Genomic DNA, 20,614 nt, shown 5'->3' with positions numbered 1-20,614 from the left:
TCAGCATCTATGAGACAAACTTGGTTCTTTTTATTACATAGAGCTTTTTGGACCCCTACACGTTTGCAAAAATTAGACAATAAATGCTGGCACTGTAATCTGGAACCAGGGACATTAGATCACTTACTGTATCATTGTCCCTACATTAAAAGTTTTTGGAATTCAATTTGGCCACAAATTAATAAATTGATGGAAAATCATATAGCAATATCATACGATACAATATTATTTGGAATGATGATGAGAAAAAAAAGTCAAATTTCACCAGAAAATAACAAGCTTTTATTGATTATGACAGGGGTGGCCATTCAGCATATAACCAATAATTGGAAGAATTATAATAACCTAAATTATACATTTTGGTGGAATACAATATGTCATGTATTTAAAATGGAAAGAACAATAGCAATACAAAGAGGGACATATACTAAATTTATAAAAATATGGGGGCCATTGACAAAATACTGCAATGAATAAATAGCAGGATTTTTCTTCTTCTTTTCTTCTTTTAAATATCTTTTTTGTGACACACATAGAGGGGGGGTAATGAAAATAATTTCTACATAATATGTTATAATATGTTATACAATATGTAATGTATGAATGAAAAATAATAGAAGGGTGGGGGGAGGGAGAGGGGGAAAAACATAGTTAGAATATGATGTATTAGATATAAAAGTGATATTTTGTATTTATCAATTATATTTTAATATTTTGTACACTTTATGTAAAACTTGAAAATAAAAAATAATAAGGAAAAAAAAAAATAAATAAAATATCATCATGATATGAATATTACAAATGTTTTGTCCCCATGTTTTACTGTGTCGGCCATCCCCCCCCCCCACATTTTGGTATCTGCTTTTCTGATTACTTGACCAGCTTCTTTTAATTTTTCCAGATATTTTAGCATGTCTTCCTCTATCTGTGATATTTTATGGTTTATGAAAACTAACCTCATCAAAAAGTCAAACAAATATATTTATTTGTTGAATAACTGATCTTCAAAGAATGCTGGAAACAAGAATCCAGTCCTATTTATTGGAAAGGATAAATATCTTAATAAATCTTCAGGTCCCATACCATGTAACATTTTATATGTCAATGTAACTATGAAAGGCATTTAATAATTTATCTACCTGAGTATGAAAGAAAGTAGCAAGCACGTTGAAGCAAGTCTGTCCATGTTCTGACATGTCTCAAGGTTGCTCATGCACAGTTGCAGATCAGTGTGAGTCTAACATTTCCAAGAGACAGGATGTCAGGAGAGTCCTTGTGTGAATCAAGTAAGAAACTGCTAGATTTGGAGCACTACTAATGACTGGGGGAATCGATTCAGAGCAGTTTACATGAGCTTCTGTTATGGTGATTACAATACTGATGGTGATGTGCTACTGAAAATGAAAGGATTATTAGAGAAGACGTTTCCAGGCCAGGAGACCAGGCCATGATCTGAGGTACTTTAGTATACAGATGGTGTCTCAAAAGAAGGGAAGTTAATACAGGGTATGTACTTAGAGGCTTCATTTTGATTTACAAGGGCACAATGATGAGTACTGCAGCAATTGTAACTGGCAGGAGCTGAGCACCTGTTGAAGTTGTGGAGGGGCATTTTTGATAGGATGTCTTAAGTGTGTTTGGATGTTTTGGGAAAGATGTCCAGAAATCCAGTAGAGAAAATATTAATTGGCAAAGCTACAAGATGTCTTATCATATCTTTTTTTAATGTTTTGGCCCTTAGTTCATCTGTGTTTTTTGGGGGGGCTATTCTCGAATATTCAGACATCTATAGGAAGAATGCAGAAAAGTTTTTGGGACGTCTAGGCAGCCAACATTTATAGCAAACTGTTTAGACAGCTGAGCATTCCTGAGCACAGAATGTCACATAAAAAGTCTAAGGTACACATGTCACTATAACCTCCTTATATTGTAAGGTAAGCCTTCCAAAACCCACCCAAAACTTATTGTACTCACCTGTACACCATAATAATAGTCCTTATGCCTGTAGGTGTCATCTTAATGTAGGTACAGCAGGTTTTGGAGGGCTCACCATACAATATTAGCAAGTTATAGTGACGTGTACCTTGGACTTTTAATGTGATGTTCACTGCAATAACCCTTAAGAGTGCCCCTCTGCTGGGCTCATATATCTGTGTGACCATCTGAAGCTGTAGGAGGGGGGTGCTGACAAGTTCTCAGCCCAACCAAGAAGAGAATGATGTGGATATGGTTCAATCAATGATCTGAAACAATGCCAAAACTTAGAATTTTGTTTCTGCAAATTGCAGCTACAGTGGCAAAATAATGCTCAGGATTTTGGAAGTAAGTTGGTTGGGCTGAGAACTTTTCAGCACCTTCTCGTTTCACAGGCTAAAGTGTACTGTTTTTTTTCACATCTTTGGGTGGTGGCAGGGGGTAAGTGACCACTGGGGGAGTAAGGGAGGATCATTCCTTAATTCCTCCAGTGGTCATCTGGTCAGTTTGGGTACCTCTTTGATCCTTATTCGTTTTTAAAACAGGCCTAGCCCCAAATGTCTAAATGGCACCCCGGACGTTTTGATTATCCCTGAAGGACGTTCATGTCCTAAGCCCACCCAAAATATGCCTCTAACATACTCTCTTAAGATTTAGATGCACTGAAAAGAAATAGACCAGAAAGGTGTCTGGAAAGTCTGTTTTGAGAATACCCACTTGAATATTTTGGCTAGTAACTTGTCCAAGTGCTGGTTTATGCTATCTTTTGGACGTCTCTCTTTTTTTGAAAATGAGCTTGAAATGAGTTAAGTATAAAGATATCATTTAGACTGAGTGTTTCATTTGACCTTTATTTATCCCAGGACAAGCAGGCTAGTATTCTCACATATGGATGATGTCATCGATGGAGCCCAGATGCGGACGCCTCACAAGCAGACTTGTTTGAAGAAACTCGAAGTTTCGAGTTGCCCGCACTGCGCATGTGCGAGCGCCTTTCCGCCCAGCACAGGACGTGTCTTCTCAGTTTTCCACGGAGCCAAGAAGTCCGTCTTTGACTCTCTGCGTTTAACTTCGTTCCTTTGTGCCCTCTCTCAACCGCGGTTTGTGTTTTTTTCCTCACGAACGCTGTTTTTAGTTTATTTCTTTTATGTTAGTTAAAAAAAAAAAAATTTCTTCTTCCGTTCGTTTTCTGGGACAGGCCGCACGGCCGCAGCCCGAGGGCTTCGATTTTGCAGCGGCTATTTTTCTTTCTATGTCCTGGCCTGCCACGGGCTTCAAGAGGTGTAGCAAGTGTCAGCGCGTGATCTCTCTTACGGACCCTCACAGACGCTGCCTCAAGTGCCTTGGGCCAAAACATCATCCTAAGTCGTGCCTGCCTTGCCAAACACTTCAGCCTCGTGCTTTCAAGCGTCGTTGCATTTTGGTGGACAAGCTCTTCGAGATGGAGTCTTCTACTGATCCCTTGACTTCAAAGGCGTCTTCGGCCTCTACTCCCACTGAGGCTCCTGCGCCTACTGCTTCCACCTCGAGCCTCATCAGACCTTCGTCGTTTGCAGCGGCTCTTGCTTCGACGTCATCTGCTGTATCTTCCCCATCTTCCCCTGTTTCCTCAGGTCAGATAGCTCAGCAGTCGGTTCTGCCGGTGGTGATTAAAGTGTCTAAGACTCCCAGGTCGAAGCACACTCACACTACCTCGAAGGAACCTCAAGCCAAAGCAGGTGGTCCGGTTTCAGACGTGGATCCATCCTTGCCGGCTTCTTTCCAGACCATGTTAGAGAAGCAGTTTAGTTCCTTACTAACATGGGACCCAAACTGCTACCTCTTATCCAGCCTGGGCATTCAGCAGACTCCCGCGAGGTCGAGCCGCTTCCTTTGCCCCAGTCTGAACGTACACACTCTTTGCAGGGAACAGAGTCTCTGCGAATGTCTGGTCTGGCATCCAAGCATGTAAAGCAAGGAGCAGATTCTTTGTGAGTGCCTCGACGGGAGTCCTCACACTCTATATAAGGAGCAGAGTCTTTGAGAGTGCATCAAGGTTCCTCCACGAAGCCTCTGGAGTTTCGATCTACAGCCTCTAGTCCTATTCATCCGATAGCATTGGCTGCTCTCGTCTCTGAGGCGAAGTCTCCTCGATCCTCGAGATCTGGTTTCAAACACAGTTCTCATCGACGTTCGAGGCCTTCCTCGAGGCATCATTCCAGGCATAGTTCATCTTCTCAAGACAGACCATCTTCCTCTAAGCCTCGATCTACTCCAACCTCGACCAGACCACCGACGCCTCATTCGAGGTCTCCGATGCTGAACCTCGAGGATATTCCAGTTTCGATTGCCTCGTCCAAGTCACCAGGTACCTTTGATGCCGAAGCTTCATCTTCGACTCATGCTGCCTCAACGTCCTCGAGTTCTTCTCGAGGCAAAGCATTGGCAGACTAGCTATCTGTCTCATCTTTTCTTTGTCAGATGGCTGTGGACTTGAATCTTCAATTAGATACTGGCTCAAAATACTCTAAGGAGTATCTAGAAGTCATGCATCTTCCTCAACCTCCGGCAGAGTCTCTTAAGCTTCCACTTCATAAGCTTTTGAATCAGACTTTTTGGTCGAATCATGGAGACACCTTTTTCCATACCAGCTGTTCCAGGAAAATTGGACTCTAGGTATAAAACTGTGCATCGCAAAGGATTTGACAACACTCAGTTATCTCATCAATCCCTCCTTGTTAAGTCCTCCTTAAAGAGGTCCCATCCTTACAAGGTTTATGCCACCGTCCCTCCTGGAAGGGAAGGGAAGACTATGCACAAATTCAGACGTCGCGTCTATCAAAATGCTATGATGTCCTCTAAAGTCCTCAATTATAATTTTCAATTCATCACTTATTTTGAATTTCTGATTTCTTTATTGCCGAAGTTCTTGCATTATTTGGATACTCAAATGCACTTTGAATTTCAATAAGTTATTGCTTCTTTGACTCAACTCCGATTGCATCTCCTCCAGTCATCTTATAAGAACATAAGCATTGCCTCTGCCGGGTCAGACCAGGGGTCCATCGTGCCCAGCAGTCCGCTCCCGCGGCGGCCCCCCAGGTCCATGACCTGAAAGTGTTCCCTACCTGACCTAAAATATCCATACCCTATTCGCTCAATGTCCTGTAAGGTAAACCTCTATCTATACCCTGTAATCCCCTTCGCTTCCAGGAAGTCATCCAGTCCCTTTTTGAACCCCAGAATTGTACTCTGTCTTATCACCTCTCCGGGAAGCGCGTTCCAGGTGTCCACCACCCTCTGAGTGAAGAAGAACTTCCTTGCATTCGTTATGAATCTGTCTCCTCTCAGTTTTTCTGAATGACCTCTTGTTTTAGTTGTCCCTGCTAGTCTAAAGAATCTGTCCCTCTCCACCTTCTCTATGCCTTTCATGATTTTATAAGTCTCTATCATGTCCCCTCTCAGTCTCCGCTTCTCCAGGGTAAAGAGCCCCAGCCTGTCTAACCGTTCGGCATATGAAAGGTTCTCCATACCCTTTATCATCCTCGTTGCCCTCCTCTGGACCCTCTCGAGTATTGCCATGTCCTTCTTGAGGTATGGCGACCAGTATTGGACGCAGTATTCCAGATGTGGGCGCACCATTGCTCGATACAGTGGTAGGATAACTTCCTTCGTTCTGGTAGTGATACCTTTCTTGATAATGCCCAACATTCTGTTCGCTTTTTTTGAGGCCGCTGCACATTGCGCCGCCGGCTTCATTGTGTTATCCACCAATACCTCCAGATCTTTTTCTTGGCTGCCTTCCCCGAGTACCCTCCCTCCCATCGCGTAGCTGTACATGGAGTTCCCCTTCCCTATGTGCAAGACCTTACATTTCTCCACATTGAAGCTCATCTGCCATTTTTTTGTCCACTCACTCAGTTTGTTCAGGTCGCTCTGCAGTTCTTTGCATTCCTCAACAGTTCTGACCCTGCTGGAGAGTTTTGTGTCATCCGCGAACTTGATAACTTCACACTTTGTCCCCGTTTCTAGATCATTAATAAATATATTGAACAGCAGTGGTCCCAGCACTGACCCTTGCGGAACACCACTTGTGACCCCTATCCAGTCAGAGTAGTGCCCCTTTACTCCTACCCTTTGTTTCCTGTCCGCCAGCCAATTTTTGATCCATCTGTGCACGTCCCCTTCCACCCCGTGACTCCACAGTTTCTTCAGTAAGCGCTCATGGGGCACCTTGTCGAAGGCTTTTTGGAAATCTAGATATATAATGTCTACTGGGTCACCTTGGTCCAATTGCTTACTTATCCCCTCAAAGAAATGCAGTAGATTTGTCTGGCATGATCGGCCTTTACAGAAACCATGCTGGCTCGATCTCATCAGATTATTTTTTTCTATATGCTCATTGATACCTTCCCTGATCAGTGATTCGGCCATCTTCCCCGGAACAGAGGTTAAGCTCACCGGTCTGTAGTTTCCCGGGTTGCCTCTCGATCCTTTTTTGAAGATCGGTGTAACATTCGCTATCTTCCAGTCCTCCGGGATTACCCCTGTTCTCAAGGACAGGTTGCAAATATGCTGCAGTAGCTCTGCTGTTTCATCTCTGAGCTCTTTCAGTATTCTCGGGTGGATCCCGTCTGGGCCCGGAGCTTTGTCCGTTCTTAATCTATCTATCTGCCTGAGAACGTCTTCGAGGCTTACCTCCATGCATGATAATTTCCCCTCTTGATCTCCCCTGAAGATTTTTTCCGGTTCTGGCACACTGGATGTGTCCTCTATTGTAAAGACCGACGAGAAGAACTTGTTTAGCCTACCAGCCACTTCTTTTTCCTCTTTCACCACTCCCTTCTGGTCACCCTCATCCAGGGGCCCCACCTCCTCCCTCGCTGGCTGTTTCCCTTTCACATATCGGAAAAATGGTTTGAAATGTCTTGCTTCCTTGGCCAGTCTCTCCTCATACTCTTTCTTGGCTTTCCTGACTACTCGGTGACATTCTTTTTGATGCTTCCTGTGCTCTCTCCAGTTTCCTTCAGTGCTCTCTCCAGGAAACTGGAGAGAGCACAGGAAGCATCAAAAAGAATGTCACCGAGTAGCCAGCTTATGATGCATTCGAGTTGTTTGCACGAGCAGCTGCTTGCTCTGTGGCTATGCGTCGTCTTGCCTGGCTTCGTACCATTGATATGGACCCTAATCTTCAAGACCACTTAGCAAATTCCTTGTGAGGGCAATGACCTCTTTGATGAATCTATCGAGGCAGCCACCAAGAAATTGTTTGATCATGAGAAATCTTTTGCTTCAATTGTCAGACCTAAGCCAAAGCCAGCTTCTGCCAAGCCTGCACGCCCTGCTCTTATCTACCAATGGCGTTATGCTCCAAAGCCAGCTCCATACACTCGCCCTCCTCTTAAGAAGCAGCAACCTCAGAAGCAGCAAAAACCCCAACCTTCTGCTGCACCTAAGGCTTCTCAGCCTTTTTGACTGTTTAAAACAGAGCATAACCTCCACCATTCTGACTCTGTCTTATTTTTCCCCCTATAGGAGATCGTCTCCATGATTTTTAAGACTGATGGACGTTAATTGCCTCCGACCTCTGGGTGCTTACCGTCCTCAGAGAAGGATACTCTCTTCATTTCACTCAGGTTCCACCAGAGCTTCCTCCAAGAGAGTATCCTTCCAATCCATCCCAGACCGCCCTTCTTCTTCAGGAAGCTCAAGCTCTGCTTCGTCTCCATGCCATCGAACCAGTTCCCTTGGATCAGCAAAACAGGGGGTTTTACTCCCTTTACTTCCTTGTTCTGAAGAAGACGGGCGATCTGTGACCCATTTTGGATCTCAGGGCTCTCAACAAATTTCTAGTCAAAGAAAAGTTTTGAATGCTGTCCCTGGCATCCCTTTATCCCCTTCTCGAGCAGAACGACTGTCTATGCTCTCTGGATCTCAAGGAGGCCTACACTCATATTCCCTTTCATCCAGCCTCCCGTCAGTACCTCAGATTTCAGGTAGGGAATCTGCATTATCAATACAGAGTACTACCATTTGGCCTAGCCTCGTCTCCCAGAGTGTTCACCAAGTGCCTTATAGTGGTAGCAGCAGCTCTAAGGAATCATGGTCTTCAGGTGTTTCCCTACCTCGACGACTGGCTCATCAAGGATTCCACATCTCAAGAGGTTATTGTAGCGACCCAACATACTACCTGGTTCCTCCAAAGTTTGGGATTCGAGATCAATTTTCCCAAATCTCAGCTTCAACCCTCACAGACTCTACAATTCATTGGAGCTGTTCTGGACACTGTCCAACTCGGAGCATTCCTTCCACAGCAACGTTTGGAAGCTCTACTTCAACTCTGTCATACAGTGTCTTCCCGATCTTCCATCTCAGCAAGACACATGATGGTACTCCTAGGTCACATGGCCTCCACAGTACACGTGACTCCTTTTGCCAGACTTCACCTCAGAATTCCTCAGTGGACCCTGGCATCTCAATGGACGCAGGTTTGCGATCCTCTTTCTCGACACATCAAAGTCACTCCTTTGAAGCAGTCTCTCCATCGGTTGATGCTCTCTTCCAATCTTTCCAGAGGCTTGCTTTTTCAAACGCCCCCTCATCAGAAGGTCTTCACGACAAGACTCTTCAACCTACGCTTGGGGCGCTCATCTCGATGGTCTCTGTACTCAAGGCCTCTGGACCAATATGGATCGTCAGTGTTTGTTTATTGTTTATTGTTTATTTAGTTTTTGATTAAACGCTTTCTCGGTTCTACAAAGCGTTGTACAAAGTATAAAATAACATTTCAACGAACAATGTAACAGTTAAAACATACTTTCTATGAACTACATGGCTGACAACAATACTTACTAGGTTATTATAGACAAACAAGCAATGGACACTAGAAATGGACACAAGTTGGAAAGGGGGGAAATACAATTGATATAGTAAATGGGAGAAACATTTAAGGTAAACACAAAAGGACTGGAAATAAGTAGAAAAAAGAACAGATTTAAATTAAATTCTAAAATACAATACTTCAGTTAAAAGCATCTTTAAAAAGAAAGCATTTTAAGTTGCTTTTAAAATTTTTTAAGTTTTTTTCCATTTTTAAATAAAGCGGAAGGGCATTCCAGATCATAGGGGCTGTCACAGAAAAAGTTGAGGTGCGGCGTGTGCCAATAATTTTTAGAGAAGGAATATTAAGATTAAATTGGGATATAGATCTTAAAGATCTTGGAGGGTCATATCATATCATATCAATCAGTTGGAACTCAGAGCGATCCTCAAAGCTCTCCATGCTTTTCAACATCTACTTCACGACACAGTAGTCCTCGTTCAGATGGACAACCAAGTCGCCATGTATTATGTCAACAAACAGGGAGGGACAGGGTCTGCCTCCCTTTGTCAAGAAGCTCTGGAGGTTTGGGACTGGGCAATCTGCCACAACACCTTCCTCAAAGCTGTCTACATTCAAGGGGCAAGGAATTGCTTGGCGGACAACTTGAGTCACCTACTGCAACCTCACGAATGGACTCTCCATTCCTCGCTTCTTCATCACATTTTTTCACAGTGAGGAACGCCACAGATAGACCTCTTTGCAGCTCCCCACAACTACAAACTGCCTCAGTTCTGCTCCAGGATATACTCTCCTCACCGCCTCGAAGCAGATGCTTTTCTTCTGGAATGGACGAATCTTTTCCTCTTCGCATTTCCTCCATTCCCTCTCATTCTCAAGACTCTGGTCAAATTGAAGAACGATCGTGCCATCATGTTTCTAATCGCTCCTCGGTGGCCGAGACAACCCTGGTACTTCCTTCTACTTCAACTCAGCAGCAGGGAGCCATACCTTCTACCAGTTTTTCCTTCTCTGCTTACACAGTCAAGGATCTGCTTCATCCCATCCTGTAGTCTCTACACCTGACAGCCTGGTACCTCTCAACATAACCCCTCTTCAGCTTTCTCAATCTGTAAAAGATGTTTTAGAAGCTTCTAGAAAGCTTACCACTAGACAATGCTATCACCAAAATGGACTAGATTTTCTACATGGTGATTTTCTCATCATAAGGAGCCTCAGCATTCCTCCTTATCTTCTGTTTTGGACTATTATTTGCACTTATCCAATTCAGGCCTCAAGTCTACATCTATACGAGTCCATCTCAGTGCAATTGCGGCTTTCCATCAGCCTATTAAAGGGAAACCCCTCTCTGCTCATTCGGTGGTTTCCAGATTCATGAAAGGACTTTTCAATGTCAAATCTCCTCTCAAACCGCCTCCTGTTGTTTGGGACCTCAATGTTGTCCTTACTCAACTCATGAAGCCTTCATTTGTACCAATTGATAAGGCTCATCTGAAGTATCTCACTTGGAAAGTGGTGTTTCTCATTGCCCTCACTTCTGCTCGACTAGTCAGTGAGTTGCAAGCTTTAGTTACTGACCCACCATTCACAGTGTTCCATCATGACAAAGTTGTTCTTTGTACTCATCCGAAATTCCTACCTAAAGTGGTCTCGGAATTTCATCTCAACCAATCCATCGTACTTCCAGTGTTTATTCCAAAGCCTCATTCTCACCCTGGAGAATCAGCTCTTCATACTCTGGACTGTAAACGTGCTTTGGCCTTCTACTTGGAATGCAGCAAACCACACAGAACTGCTCCTCAACTTTTTGTTTCCTTCGACCCAAATAAGTTGGGACATCCTATTTCTAAGCATACCATCTCCAATTGGATGGCGGCTTGTATCTCTTTCTGCTATGCCCAGGCTGGATTACCCCTTCACAGTAAAGCCACAGCCCATAAAGTTGGAGCTATGGCAGCTTCGGTAGCTTTCCTCAGATCTACACCTATTGAGGAAATTTGCAAGGCTGCTACTTGGTCCTCGGTTCATACCTTCACTTCACTTCTCACTATTGTCTGGATACTTTCTCCAGACGGGATGGACAGTTTGGCCAAACAGTATTACAAAATTTATTCTCCTAAATTGCCAACACTCCCACCATCCCATTCTGGTTAGCTTGGAGGTCACCCATAAGTGAGAATAACTGCCTGCTTGTCTTGGGATAAAGCACAGTTACTTACCGGAACAGGTGCTATCCAGGGACAGCAGGCAGCTATTCTCACAACTCACCCACCTCCCCTGGTTGGCTTCTCTGCTAGCTATCTGAACTGAGCAGACGCACCCTGTGCTGGGCGAGAAGGCGCTCGCACATGCGCGATGGGGGCAACTCGAAACTTCAAGTTTCTTCAAGCAAGTCTACTTGTAAGGCGTCCGCATCCGGGCTCCGTCGATGATGTCACCCATATGTGAAAATAGCTGCCTGTTGTCCCTGGCAAACACCTGTTACGGTAAGTAACTGTGCTTTCTATGCATGTAAGTGAAATAACATGGTAGCCACATTGCTTTAATGAAAGGGATTTTTTATTTTGCTAAATTTGTTAATATGTTAGTCCTTTTGTAATATACCCTATTTTCAATTTTGTTCATCGCTTAGTAATTCTAATAAGCGATTCATCAAATACTAATAAACTTGAACTTGATTAATGCTCCAAATGGCATATAGTTAAAAAATTAAAAAAATCTGAATGAAAATTACGATAACCTTTCACAGGAATGATTGTTTTATGTTGGTGGTCTCCTAAAATTCAGTGCTAGACCATGAGAAGGACCTCAGCACAGTGGGTGTACAGAAAACACTAAGAACAAACACATAGATGAATCCCACAAAAAATAAGTTCACATATACCTAAAAATGTTACAAGCTTTGTGCAAACCAAAATAACAGAACACCATACTGCAGAGGTAAACCTCAAAAAGTCTGCATGGGCATATGCAGGCATCCAGGACAATGTTTTTATTCAGTCTGTACAAAAAAAACCCAAAAAGGGCCACATAATTGGAGAGAGAAGAGAAACCAAATGTAATTATGTGTGTTGCAGTACCAATAATAACCTGGCAGGACAACTGTATATGTCTGATATTCTGAGAATCTTGTCTAGCATTCAGTTTGTTAGGTGACCTGCAGAACCAGTAATGAGAGAACTGGTTGAATGGCATTTTTTTTACCTAGCCCCTTCCTCCCCATTTCCCCCCCCCCCATAAATTAATTCACATCATACGATGGGGGTTTCAGTTGTCCACAGCTTCATTTTTATATTTTGTTCATTTATATTTCACTGATTACAGTATAATATATGTAAAACGAATAAAAAAGCCAAAGCAACCCAACAAAGCCAAAATACATTACATGACAAAACCAAATTCTCAAATGCTGCATTAACCTAAGAACATGATAAATAATCATTGTTCCATATATTAGTAGGGGTGCAACCCTGCCAACATACCTGAGCCTTTGATATAACAAACACACACCTGACTTTGGGAGCTTGAGTACCTGAATGTAAAAATCACTTAAACAATCTCCATTGATGGGCAGATATAAGTAACAAACTTGGAGCCATTCACCATATTAGCTGTATAATACCTCCCAAGAGACAACCCAATTTTTCTGTAAAGATATATCCTTATAGGAGGATCCTTTCCATATAACTAGCTAGGTTACATCCTTCTAGTCAGCCACCCCAACTAAACAGCAATTAGTCACACAAGTGTTTAGACTCTTGTGAGCCTGACAGGTCACATTTACAGCAATACCAAATAACCAATAAGAAATCTGCAAGGTAACACAAGTTTTCAAAGTATTCATGTGCCTGCAACCTGCTCCTTATTTTTGAAAACCAGCTGCCACCCCTCCCATCCCCCCCCCCTCACACAACACCTTGCTACTTCCCCTTTGCCAGCCTGTCTTACATCCACCTGCCAGTAACTGCTTTAAGAAGAAAAATAAAAAAAAGCATACCACTAGTTCTGTGCTTGCTCAACATGACCTCAAGGCACTATTCCTGTGACCTTGTGTCCCTACTTGCCTCATTTTCCAGTTACTCACTGTGGCTACAGACTATTACCTTGCCGCTTTCCTCATTACTTATATTGCTTTTTTATGAGCTGCTTTTTAGATGTCCATGTTAGATATAAATTTTAAACCTGCCTTCCATTTTGTTGTAACATTGTAGCTTTTCATCATAGAACTGTTACATTTATATGGCTAAAACCACACTTGGCAACACTTGTGGCATGAAATAATCTTCCAAAATTTTCTGGCTTGCTACATATGCTTGCTTAATTATAGGGAAGCTTCATTCAGTAGGCTGAACAGACTTATGTAACTATACAAATAGTTTGCACAATTATCAGAAGTTACTGTATTTTTCACTCCATAAGACGCACCCTAGATTTAAAGGAGGAAAATAAGAAAAAACCATTCTGAACCAAATTCTGTACTAATATGTACCAGGCTCTGCACCTAGTCCCGCTCGCTCCCTGCCAGGCTTTGCACCCTGTCCCCCCTCCCCTCCCTAACACCAGCTCTGGCAAAATTTAAAATCTGACATATTGTAATTACAAAACAGAAAATAAAATAATTTTTCTACCTTTTGTTGTCTGGTCATCATTCAAATTATGTTGTGGTCCCAGGCACTAGTTGTCTTCTGATAACTTGCTTGCCAGGATCTCCTTCTTCTTCCCTTCCCTCCCTCGATCCTGGCAGCTGAAGATAGGCACCTCCCCCAGGGGTCTGAGACAGGAGGGCAGGAGAAGGCCAGAGGCCAAAGAGGGGCCCAACAGCCAAAATCAACCATCCAGGAAGAAGGCAGGCCCTGATATCAGCATCAATCCAATCATGGCACACAGGCAGGCCTCGCTGGCACCAATCAACTGCACGACCATCTCCAGGGGCAGCGCAGCTCCGGCAATATAAAAAGTAGCTCTGTCAAAATCGGAGGTGGAGCCCCATATGGCTGTGTTGCAACCACCAATATCCAGGGCCTGAAGAAGTCAGCGGAGACTGGAGGGAAACCTTGAAGTTGGCAGAGGCGAACAGGATCGCTACACGTTCTCCTCCCGCCTCAAGTACGCCACAGAACAAGGTCCATTCAAGGAAAGAAACAGCCTTGCGATCCTCCCCCACTTCTGCCCTGTACCAGACTCTCAGACTTGCATCCGCCTGCCCTAAACAGCCTTCTCTGCTGCCTCTAAACAGCCCTGCCACCACCGTAGCACGTTCCCTCTGCTGCAGTCCCGCCCCTCCTCTGACATATGGGGCCACGGCATAGGAAACATGGCACAGGGAACGTGCTAAGGTGGCAGCAGGGCTCCGATTTTTGACGCAGCTCCTTTTAACATTGGCGGAGCTGCGCTGCACCTGATGGAGAGAGGAAAGGAACGGTGGACCCACGGGCCTTGACTTAAAGGTACCGGTGTGTGTGTATGTGTGTGGGGGGGGGGGGGTTGGTTATATTCGCTCCTTAAGACGTACCCATATTTCCACCCACTTTTTGGGGGGAATAAACTAAATCTAATGTAGCGAAAAATACAGTAAGTTTAACAGTGATTCTGACTCTGCTCTTTCTTAGAGCTTGAGGTGGTGATTGTCTCAAAGATAGCCTTTGACTATTTAAGACTTACCAGGCATGTCAGGGGAGGTGTGCTGTCTGCCTGTTGCAAAGATTCAAGATGTAGCAGAAAGTTTGTCGAGACTCTTCAAGTCTAAGGACCATTTTCCTATGCTGCTCATCCATGCTGGCACAAATGATACTGCTAGGCATACCACAGAATGTATCAAATGACTTCATTGTTTTGGGACAAAGGGTGAAGCAGTTAGGTGCATAGGCAGTGTTCTCATCAATCCTTCGTATCATGGGTAAAGGACAAATAAGGGCAACTCATATCCAAGAGCTAAATGTGTGGATGGTGTCAACAAGAGTGCTTAGGTTTCCGAGACACATGGGATAATTTTTCAAAAGCTACTGAGCAGAGATGATATCCATCTTTCAAAGAAGAAATGAAATGTCTCTTTTGTAACAGACTGGCTAATGTACTGAAGAAGGCTTTAAACTAAATTTGCTGGGGATGAGTGAAAAATGCCCCAAAGTTTTAATTCTCAGGAATGTAAGATATAAAATACACTTATTGAAATGAGACAAAGGGTGATACCTGGAAAGCTTTGTATACCAATGTCTGTAGCATTCCCAGATCTAGAGGCTCTAATAGTAGAAGCTGATTGGATTTAGGGGCGGTAACAGAAACATAGTTCACAGAGAACCAGGACTTGGAATATAATCTATACAGAAGGGACAGGGTAGGTAAGAAGGGTGGAGAAATGGCATTATGTTAAGAATAATAATAATGTGACAGAATTGCAGGACATGTGGGGTAAAGAAGAAGCCCTCTGGGTTAGTCTGGAAAGAGGGAATGAAAAATGTACGAGTTGGTGTGATAAACAGGCCTCCTTCTCAGTCAGAAGAAATGGACAAACATTTCATTGAAGACATTCACAAGAAAGCTATGCAAGGGGAAGTACTATTGAGGTGTTGTCTGAGGTGAATGTCAGATTGTTTTATTATTTTAATGTTTGTATGTTAGATTATGATTGTATTTTTGCAAACTGCTTAGGTTTAAGCGGGTTAGAAATTTTTTTCATAAATAGGGAAAGGGATTGGGACTTATATACAAAGCAGTTTACATACAGGTATTTCAAGCATTTTCCTTATCTGTTCTGATGGGCTTACAATCTGTCTAACATACCTGGGGCAAGATTGAGTGACTTATCCACTGCGCCACACTCTCTATGCTGGATGTTGATTGGGTCATCCCTGCTGCAGGGTCATCTAGAAGGAAAGGGGATCTTGGATTCGTTACAGAAGAATTGTTCCAGCAGTTAGTAATGAAACCCACATAGTACAGAACTATTCTGGACCTGGTGTTTATAAACAGGGAAAGTATTGTTATGGTGAGCAATTATTTAGCATTTAGTGCCATATTCTATAAATGGCACCGAGCTGCACCTGCATTGTCAACCTCGCTGAGTGGCGCCTACAGTCAGAAAATCAATGCCATTTATAGAATCATTCCTAGTGGAACCTAAGTAGACTTAGGTGTTCCTAAGCATCCTAGACTTAGGTGCTGCTCCATTAAACCAGCTTTTCGCTTGCTTAATTTGATCACGTCTATATCAGACTCTTAACAACATCTAATTCAACCGTGCCTACCTTTAAACATACATATATTGAAAACCATTAAGAAAATCAAAAAAGACTGTGGACTATAAATTAAGGTCATGGAATTATTAAATTCAAATTTAAGTTTACAATTTAAATTTATATGCGGGGACAAGCCTCAGATAATAGAGTAAATCTTCCCATTCTGGGATTACTTCAAGAAAAAGAAACCATCTTTTCTTGTACTCCTTGTGACATCACCGGCTTGAACCCCACCTCCCTACCAGATAATTAATTCTTATTAATATACTACTTCCTATAATTCATGAAGCTCACTAATTGATCTCAAATTTTATTTCATTCACTATTTAAAAATCTAATATAAAAAACTTCTTAATTTTATGGTATGGGATTCATATATTCTCTGCAAATGTCCACATGCCAATTTGACTCAGAACCAGCAGAAAAGCTATACTATAAATATAAAGTGCTTGACAATAAAGTGCACTAATGCTATAAAGTGCTTTAAATGTGCTTTTGTATCAAAAATACTTTGATTCAATTCATTTAGTTCACAACGGCTGCGGTTTTGAAAAGAGCGAACTTGAGCTAAGTTTACAAAAATAACTTTATGAGCTATATTATAATGAACTGTACTATTACAAAAGCTGAAGTATTTAAAGCACAGCAGCACTTTCAATAACTGAGCGTTACTAAGCACATGAGCAGTTGAAACAATTGAAGAAATTGTGTTGAATGAATGAATGAACAAATAAAATCAAATGAACTGAAATGTATTGAAGTATCAAACGAACTAAATGAATTGAATCGAGTTGTTCAGCAGAATTCTGAACAGATTGAAAGGGAGAGAGATAACTTAGCAGAAGACCTATGCGAAGCAAGTAGCAGTAATCCAGGCAAGAGGTGACGAGAGCATGGATGTGAGGGTCTTGGCAGTGTGCTCAGAAAGGAAAGGCTAGATTTCAGAAACATTGCAGAGAAAGAAACAGCAAGTTTTGATGGTCTGTTAGATATGCAAAGAGATGATTCAGAGATGACCCTGAGGTTGTGAGCCGATAAGACATGGAGAATGAGAGCATTATCTACTGAAATATAGAACAGAGGAAGGTGTTTTCTGTAATGTTACTTTATTACTTTGACTTTTATGTGCTCTAGATTGGAACTATAACTTTCATTAGCATTATTCTGGTGTAAACTGTAAAAGCTACAGAACATCAAAACGCAGGGGTGGGGAAAACTTCTATAGAGGACTGTGGCTGTTGTCTGCATCGGGAATTGAGGGCGGGGAGGAAGTTGCCCTTGGGGCACTGGTTAAGCTTGCCACACATCATTCTCAGTTTCTCTATATAAAATTGATTGAGAGGTCATCCATTTATGTTGCATTTGGCAGCATGTCTCTGATTGGTACTTCAGAAATAGAGAGTACAAAGCAGGAACTGGTCTATAAGCTTTAATAGCAAATTTATCAATAAAGTAACTCCAGAACAGTATACCTGTGGCTGATTACTTGACATCTTATCCTCATGACTCCATTGTTGTATAGTGTTAGTGGCAGCAGGTCGAAATTTTTTTTTTTTTGTCCTTGTGGCCTGGATTCTCTATTGGACCGCCGATATTGGTGGCCACTTAAAAAGTGGTCACTGATTGCATGTCAGTCATGTGATGGCACCCTAAAGAGAGTCACGCCTCTGCGAAAGATAGGCGCTGAAATGTAGGCCAGGATTTTCTGGGCCCATATTTCCAGTGCGTATCTTTGTCATGAATCGTGCCTACATAGGTGCTTTAGGCCACTCAGCATCACTTCTGGAGTTAGCCATGCTCATAATGATGTTTGGCGGCCTAAAGCACCTACATAGATGCAGTTCTGGCATGTATTATTTAGATGCTTTAACACTGCCATTTTTTAACCGCTTTAAACAATATTTAATTAGCTTAGGGGCTAGTAGGGTGCCTACCGGTGCTTAAATTTAGGCACTTTCTAGAATTGCCCTCTAAGTGTCTTTAATCTATATGCTGAACCCTTAATGTAAATTCTGGTAGATACTATAACTCTTTAGGTTGTGGGGGCTTCTTTCACTTTTTAAAACTGTATATATGTTTTTCTGTTTTAAAGACATGGGAGGATCCAAAACACATAGATCCAAATACTGGCTTTGGTGGAGATAATGATCCAATTGACGTGTGTGAAATTGGAACCAAGGTAACTTTTTTTGTATGGTAAAAATCTACAAGAGTGAAGATGTTTAAAAAAAATTTTTTAAGTACTGAATCTGCAAAATTTACTACTGCAGAATATTCAATGTATAGTATGTATATTCATTATTTTAGGTACACTAATTGAGCAGTAGTTGTTGGATATTGTAACCGGCACTAGAGCCTAGCCACGGGACTCCTCACTGCCTCAAGTGGTTATAGCCAAAACTTGACCAGCGTGTGACTCAGTAGGGAGTCACCCTGCGGACACTGTATTAATAAATAAATAAACAAAAAACAGAACCAAGGCACACAGCTCTAGGGTTGGTTCTCCAAAAGAAAATTTAATGTCAGAATGACAAAGTTCAAAACAAATAATGCAACGTGCAAAAACATAAAGCAAAAATATCCAAAAGGAAAACTCTGGTTGCTTTCAGGATTTTCTTCTCATCAAAGTCAGTACTCTGCTCTGTGAATCTGCTCTCAACAGAGCTCCTTACAATAAGGCTTCCAAAAGCCTGCTCTTAGCAGGTTTCTCAAGATGCAGTTCTCCTGCTTTAATATCTTAAACACGCTCAGCCTCTGCACAAGCCTCCAGCTTATTTTGTAGCACTGCTGGGTTCAGGGGAGTGCCTGAGGTTTGCCTTGCCAAAAGCACTAAACAGCTTTCAAAAATCCCTCCCGGTGTTTAGCAAACCTCTCCCCACTAAAACACTTCCAGCTTCTTAATAAACTGTGCAGAGAACAAAACAGTGCAGTAACCAAAAACTCTCGCAGTAGAAACAGTCCAAGAAACTGGCTGGGAAACAAAATTACCTCAGCCAAAATAGCAAACAAACCCCCCCCCCCCCCCAAACTCACAGCTTGCAGTTCAGTCCTTGAATAGGGTTGCCAAGCCTACTTCCATTGGCTCAGGAGCCACTTCCAAGCCCTCAGGGACCAGCTCTCCTTACAACTCCAGTTGCATTTCTTCATCTGCTTCCAACAGCTCTGGAGTGGAGCCGGCCTCTTCCACTTCCATGGGGTCACAGGTATTACCCCTGCTGGCGCTGGGAAACAACTCTTTAGGGAGAGACCTGAGCTTCCTTCCTAACCTGCCCCATAGCTTGCTAACCTCTACTGGCTTTTCAAAAAGGGAGCCACACCCTGCTCTAGCTGAGCTTGTTCTCCCAGGGGTTTCTCTCTGGCTCCCCTGGTGGACATTGGGGAAACAACCTTCCTGACTATTCCTGGAAGGAGGTTTAAAACTCTTGTCCCTAACCCTGCTGTGTGCATGGTGGTGAAAGTGCGGGGCTTCCTCTTCCCCCCCATTCCAGGATGGTGCCATTCTCCAGTGGGTCAGTTTGGTACTGGTAGCTAGCCATAGCAATCCCCTTTCTGGGCTTCTCAGTATCCTTTCTTCCAGCTTTCCCTGGGACCTTGGCAGGCACAGCGCCTGGCTGGTCACAATATATTTAATCTCACAGGCTTCTCTTATTCAAAGTGCTTCACAAACATGCATTTTTGGGTGCAGGTTCGCACAAAATCAATACTATCAAAGCATTGTTGGTATATAATAAACCCACAGGGGCTCATAATCAAAAAATATAAATGGCCAAAAAGCATCCTAAATCAGCACTTGGATGTCTAAGTGCTAATAATCAAAACCATCTTTCTGGATGTCTAACGAGGTATCCTAGCTTCTATGCATCCAGAGCTCGAGTTGGGCGTTGTAGAAGGGTGTTTTGGGCATGAATAGGGGCGGGTTAGACTTGGAAATCGAACGTTTTGTAAGATGTCCTGAATGTAACTTAGATGTTCAGAGCTAGACCTGTTTTACCCAAATTGACCAGATGACCACTGCATCAAGGTAAGACATCCCCAGTGCTCACTGACCCCCTTCCACCATACACAAATGAGAACAAAAAGGTACATACCTGGCTCTAGAACAGCAGCATCTGGTATGAGGAAGCCTAGTAGAGCATCAGGTGTGTAGTTACCTGGTGGGCAGGCTAGTGAACCTTAGAAAGGAGGACTCGGGCCCATAAGGCACACAACATCTTTGGTATTAAGTATGAGCCCATCAAAATCCATTCAAACCCTGCTATACTGCCATATAGGTGCCACCTGCAGCCATAACGGCTATTGGGGTGGTACACAGGTGGGTATACTAGGTTTTGGAGGAGCTCACCATAAATTATAAGGGGGTTATGGTGAGATATATATCTGATACAACAAAACACCATAAAAGTCAAATGGTAATCTATTAGCAAAATAAACAAATGTTAAAGACCATTTGCAAAAAAATCAAAAATGAACACTAATTCTAACGGGGACACGCCTCAAACCTAGGAGTACATCTTTCCCAAACTGGGACTTCAAGAGAGAAATGAATTACTCTCTTGCCTCCATATAACATCACTGGCGTATTCCC

The 20,614-nt window shown here is 42.7% G+C and overlaps 1 protein-coding gene across 2 annotated transcripts in view; it reads left to right on the top strand.

Annotated features, from left to right (window-relative positions):
• The window catches only part of PPA1 (inorganic pyrophosphatase 1), a 149,906-nt gene that overhangs the window by 84,867 nt on the left and 44,425 nt on the right, over positions 1-20,614 (top strand). For both annotated transcript variants that reach the window (XM_033943446.1, XM_033943448.1), the window contains one exon: positions 18,122-18,208. In XM_033943446.1, the coding sequence (XP_033799337.1) occupies positions 18,122-18,208 (87 nt within the window). The remainder of the gene's footprint in view (positions 1-18,121; positions 18,209-20,614) is intronic.

This window comes from Geotrypetes seraphini, chromosome 4 (genome assembly GCF_902459505.1).
Source record: "Geotrypetes seraphini chromosome 4, aGeoSer1.1, whole genome shotgun sequence".
Classification (NCBI taxonomy): Eukaryota; Metazoa; Chordata; class Amphibia; order Gymnophiona; family Dermophiidae; genus Geotrypetes; species Geotrypetes seraphini.
The sequence above is the reverse complement of the archived record's forward strand: the minus strand, read 5'-3'. Positions and strand labels throughout refer to the sequence as shown.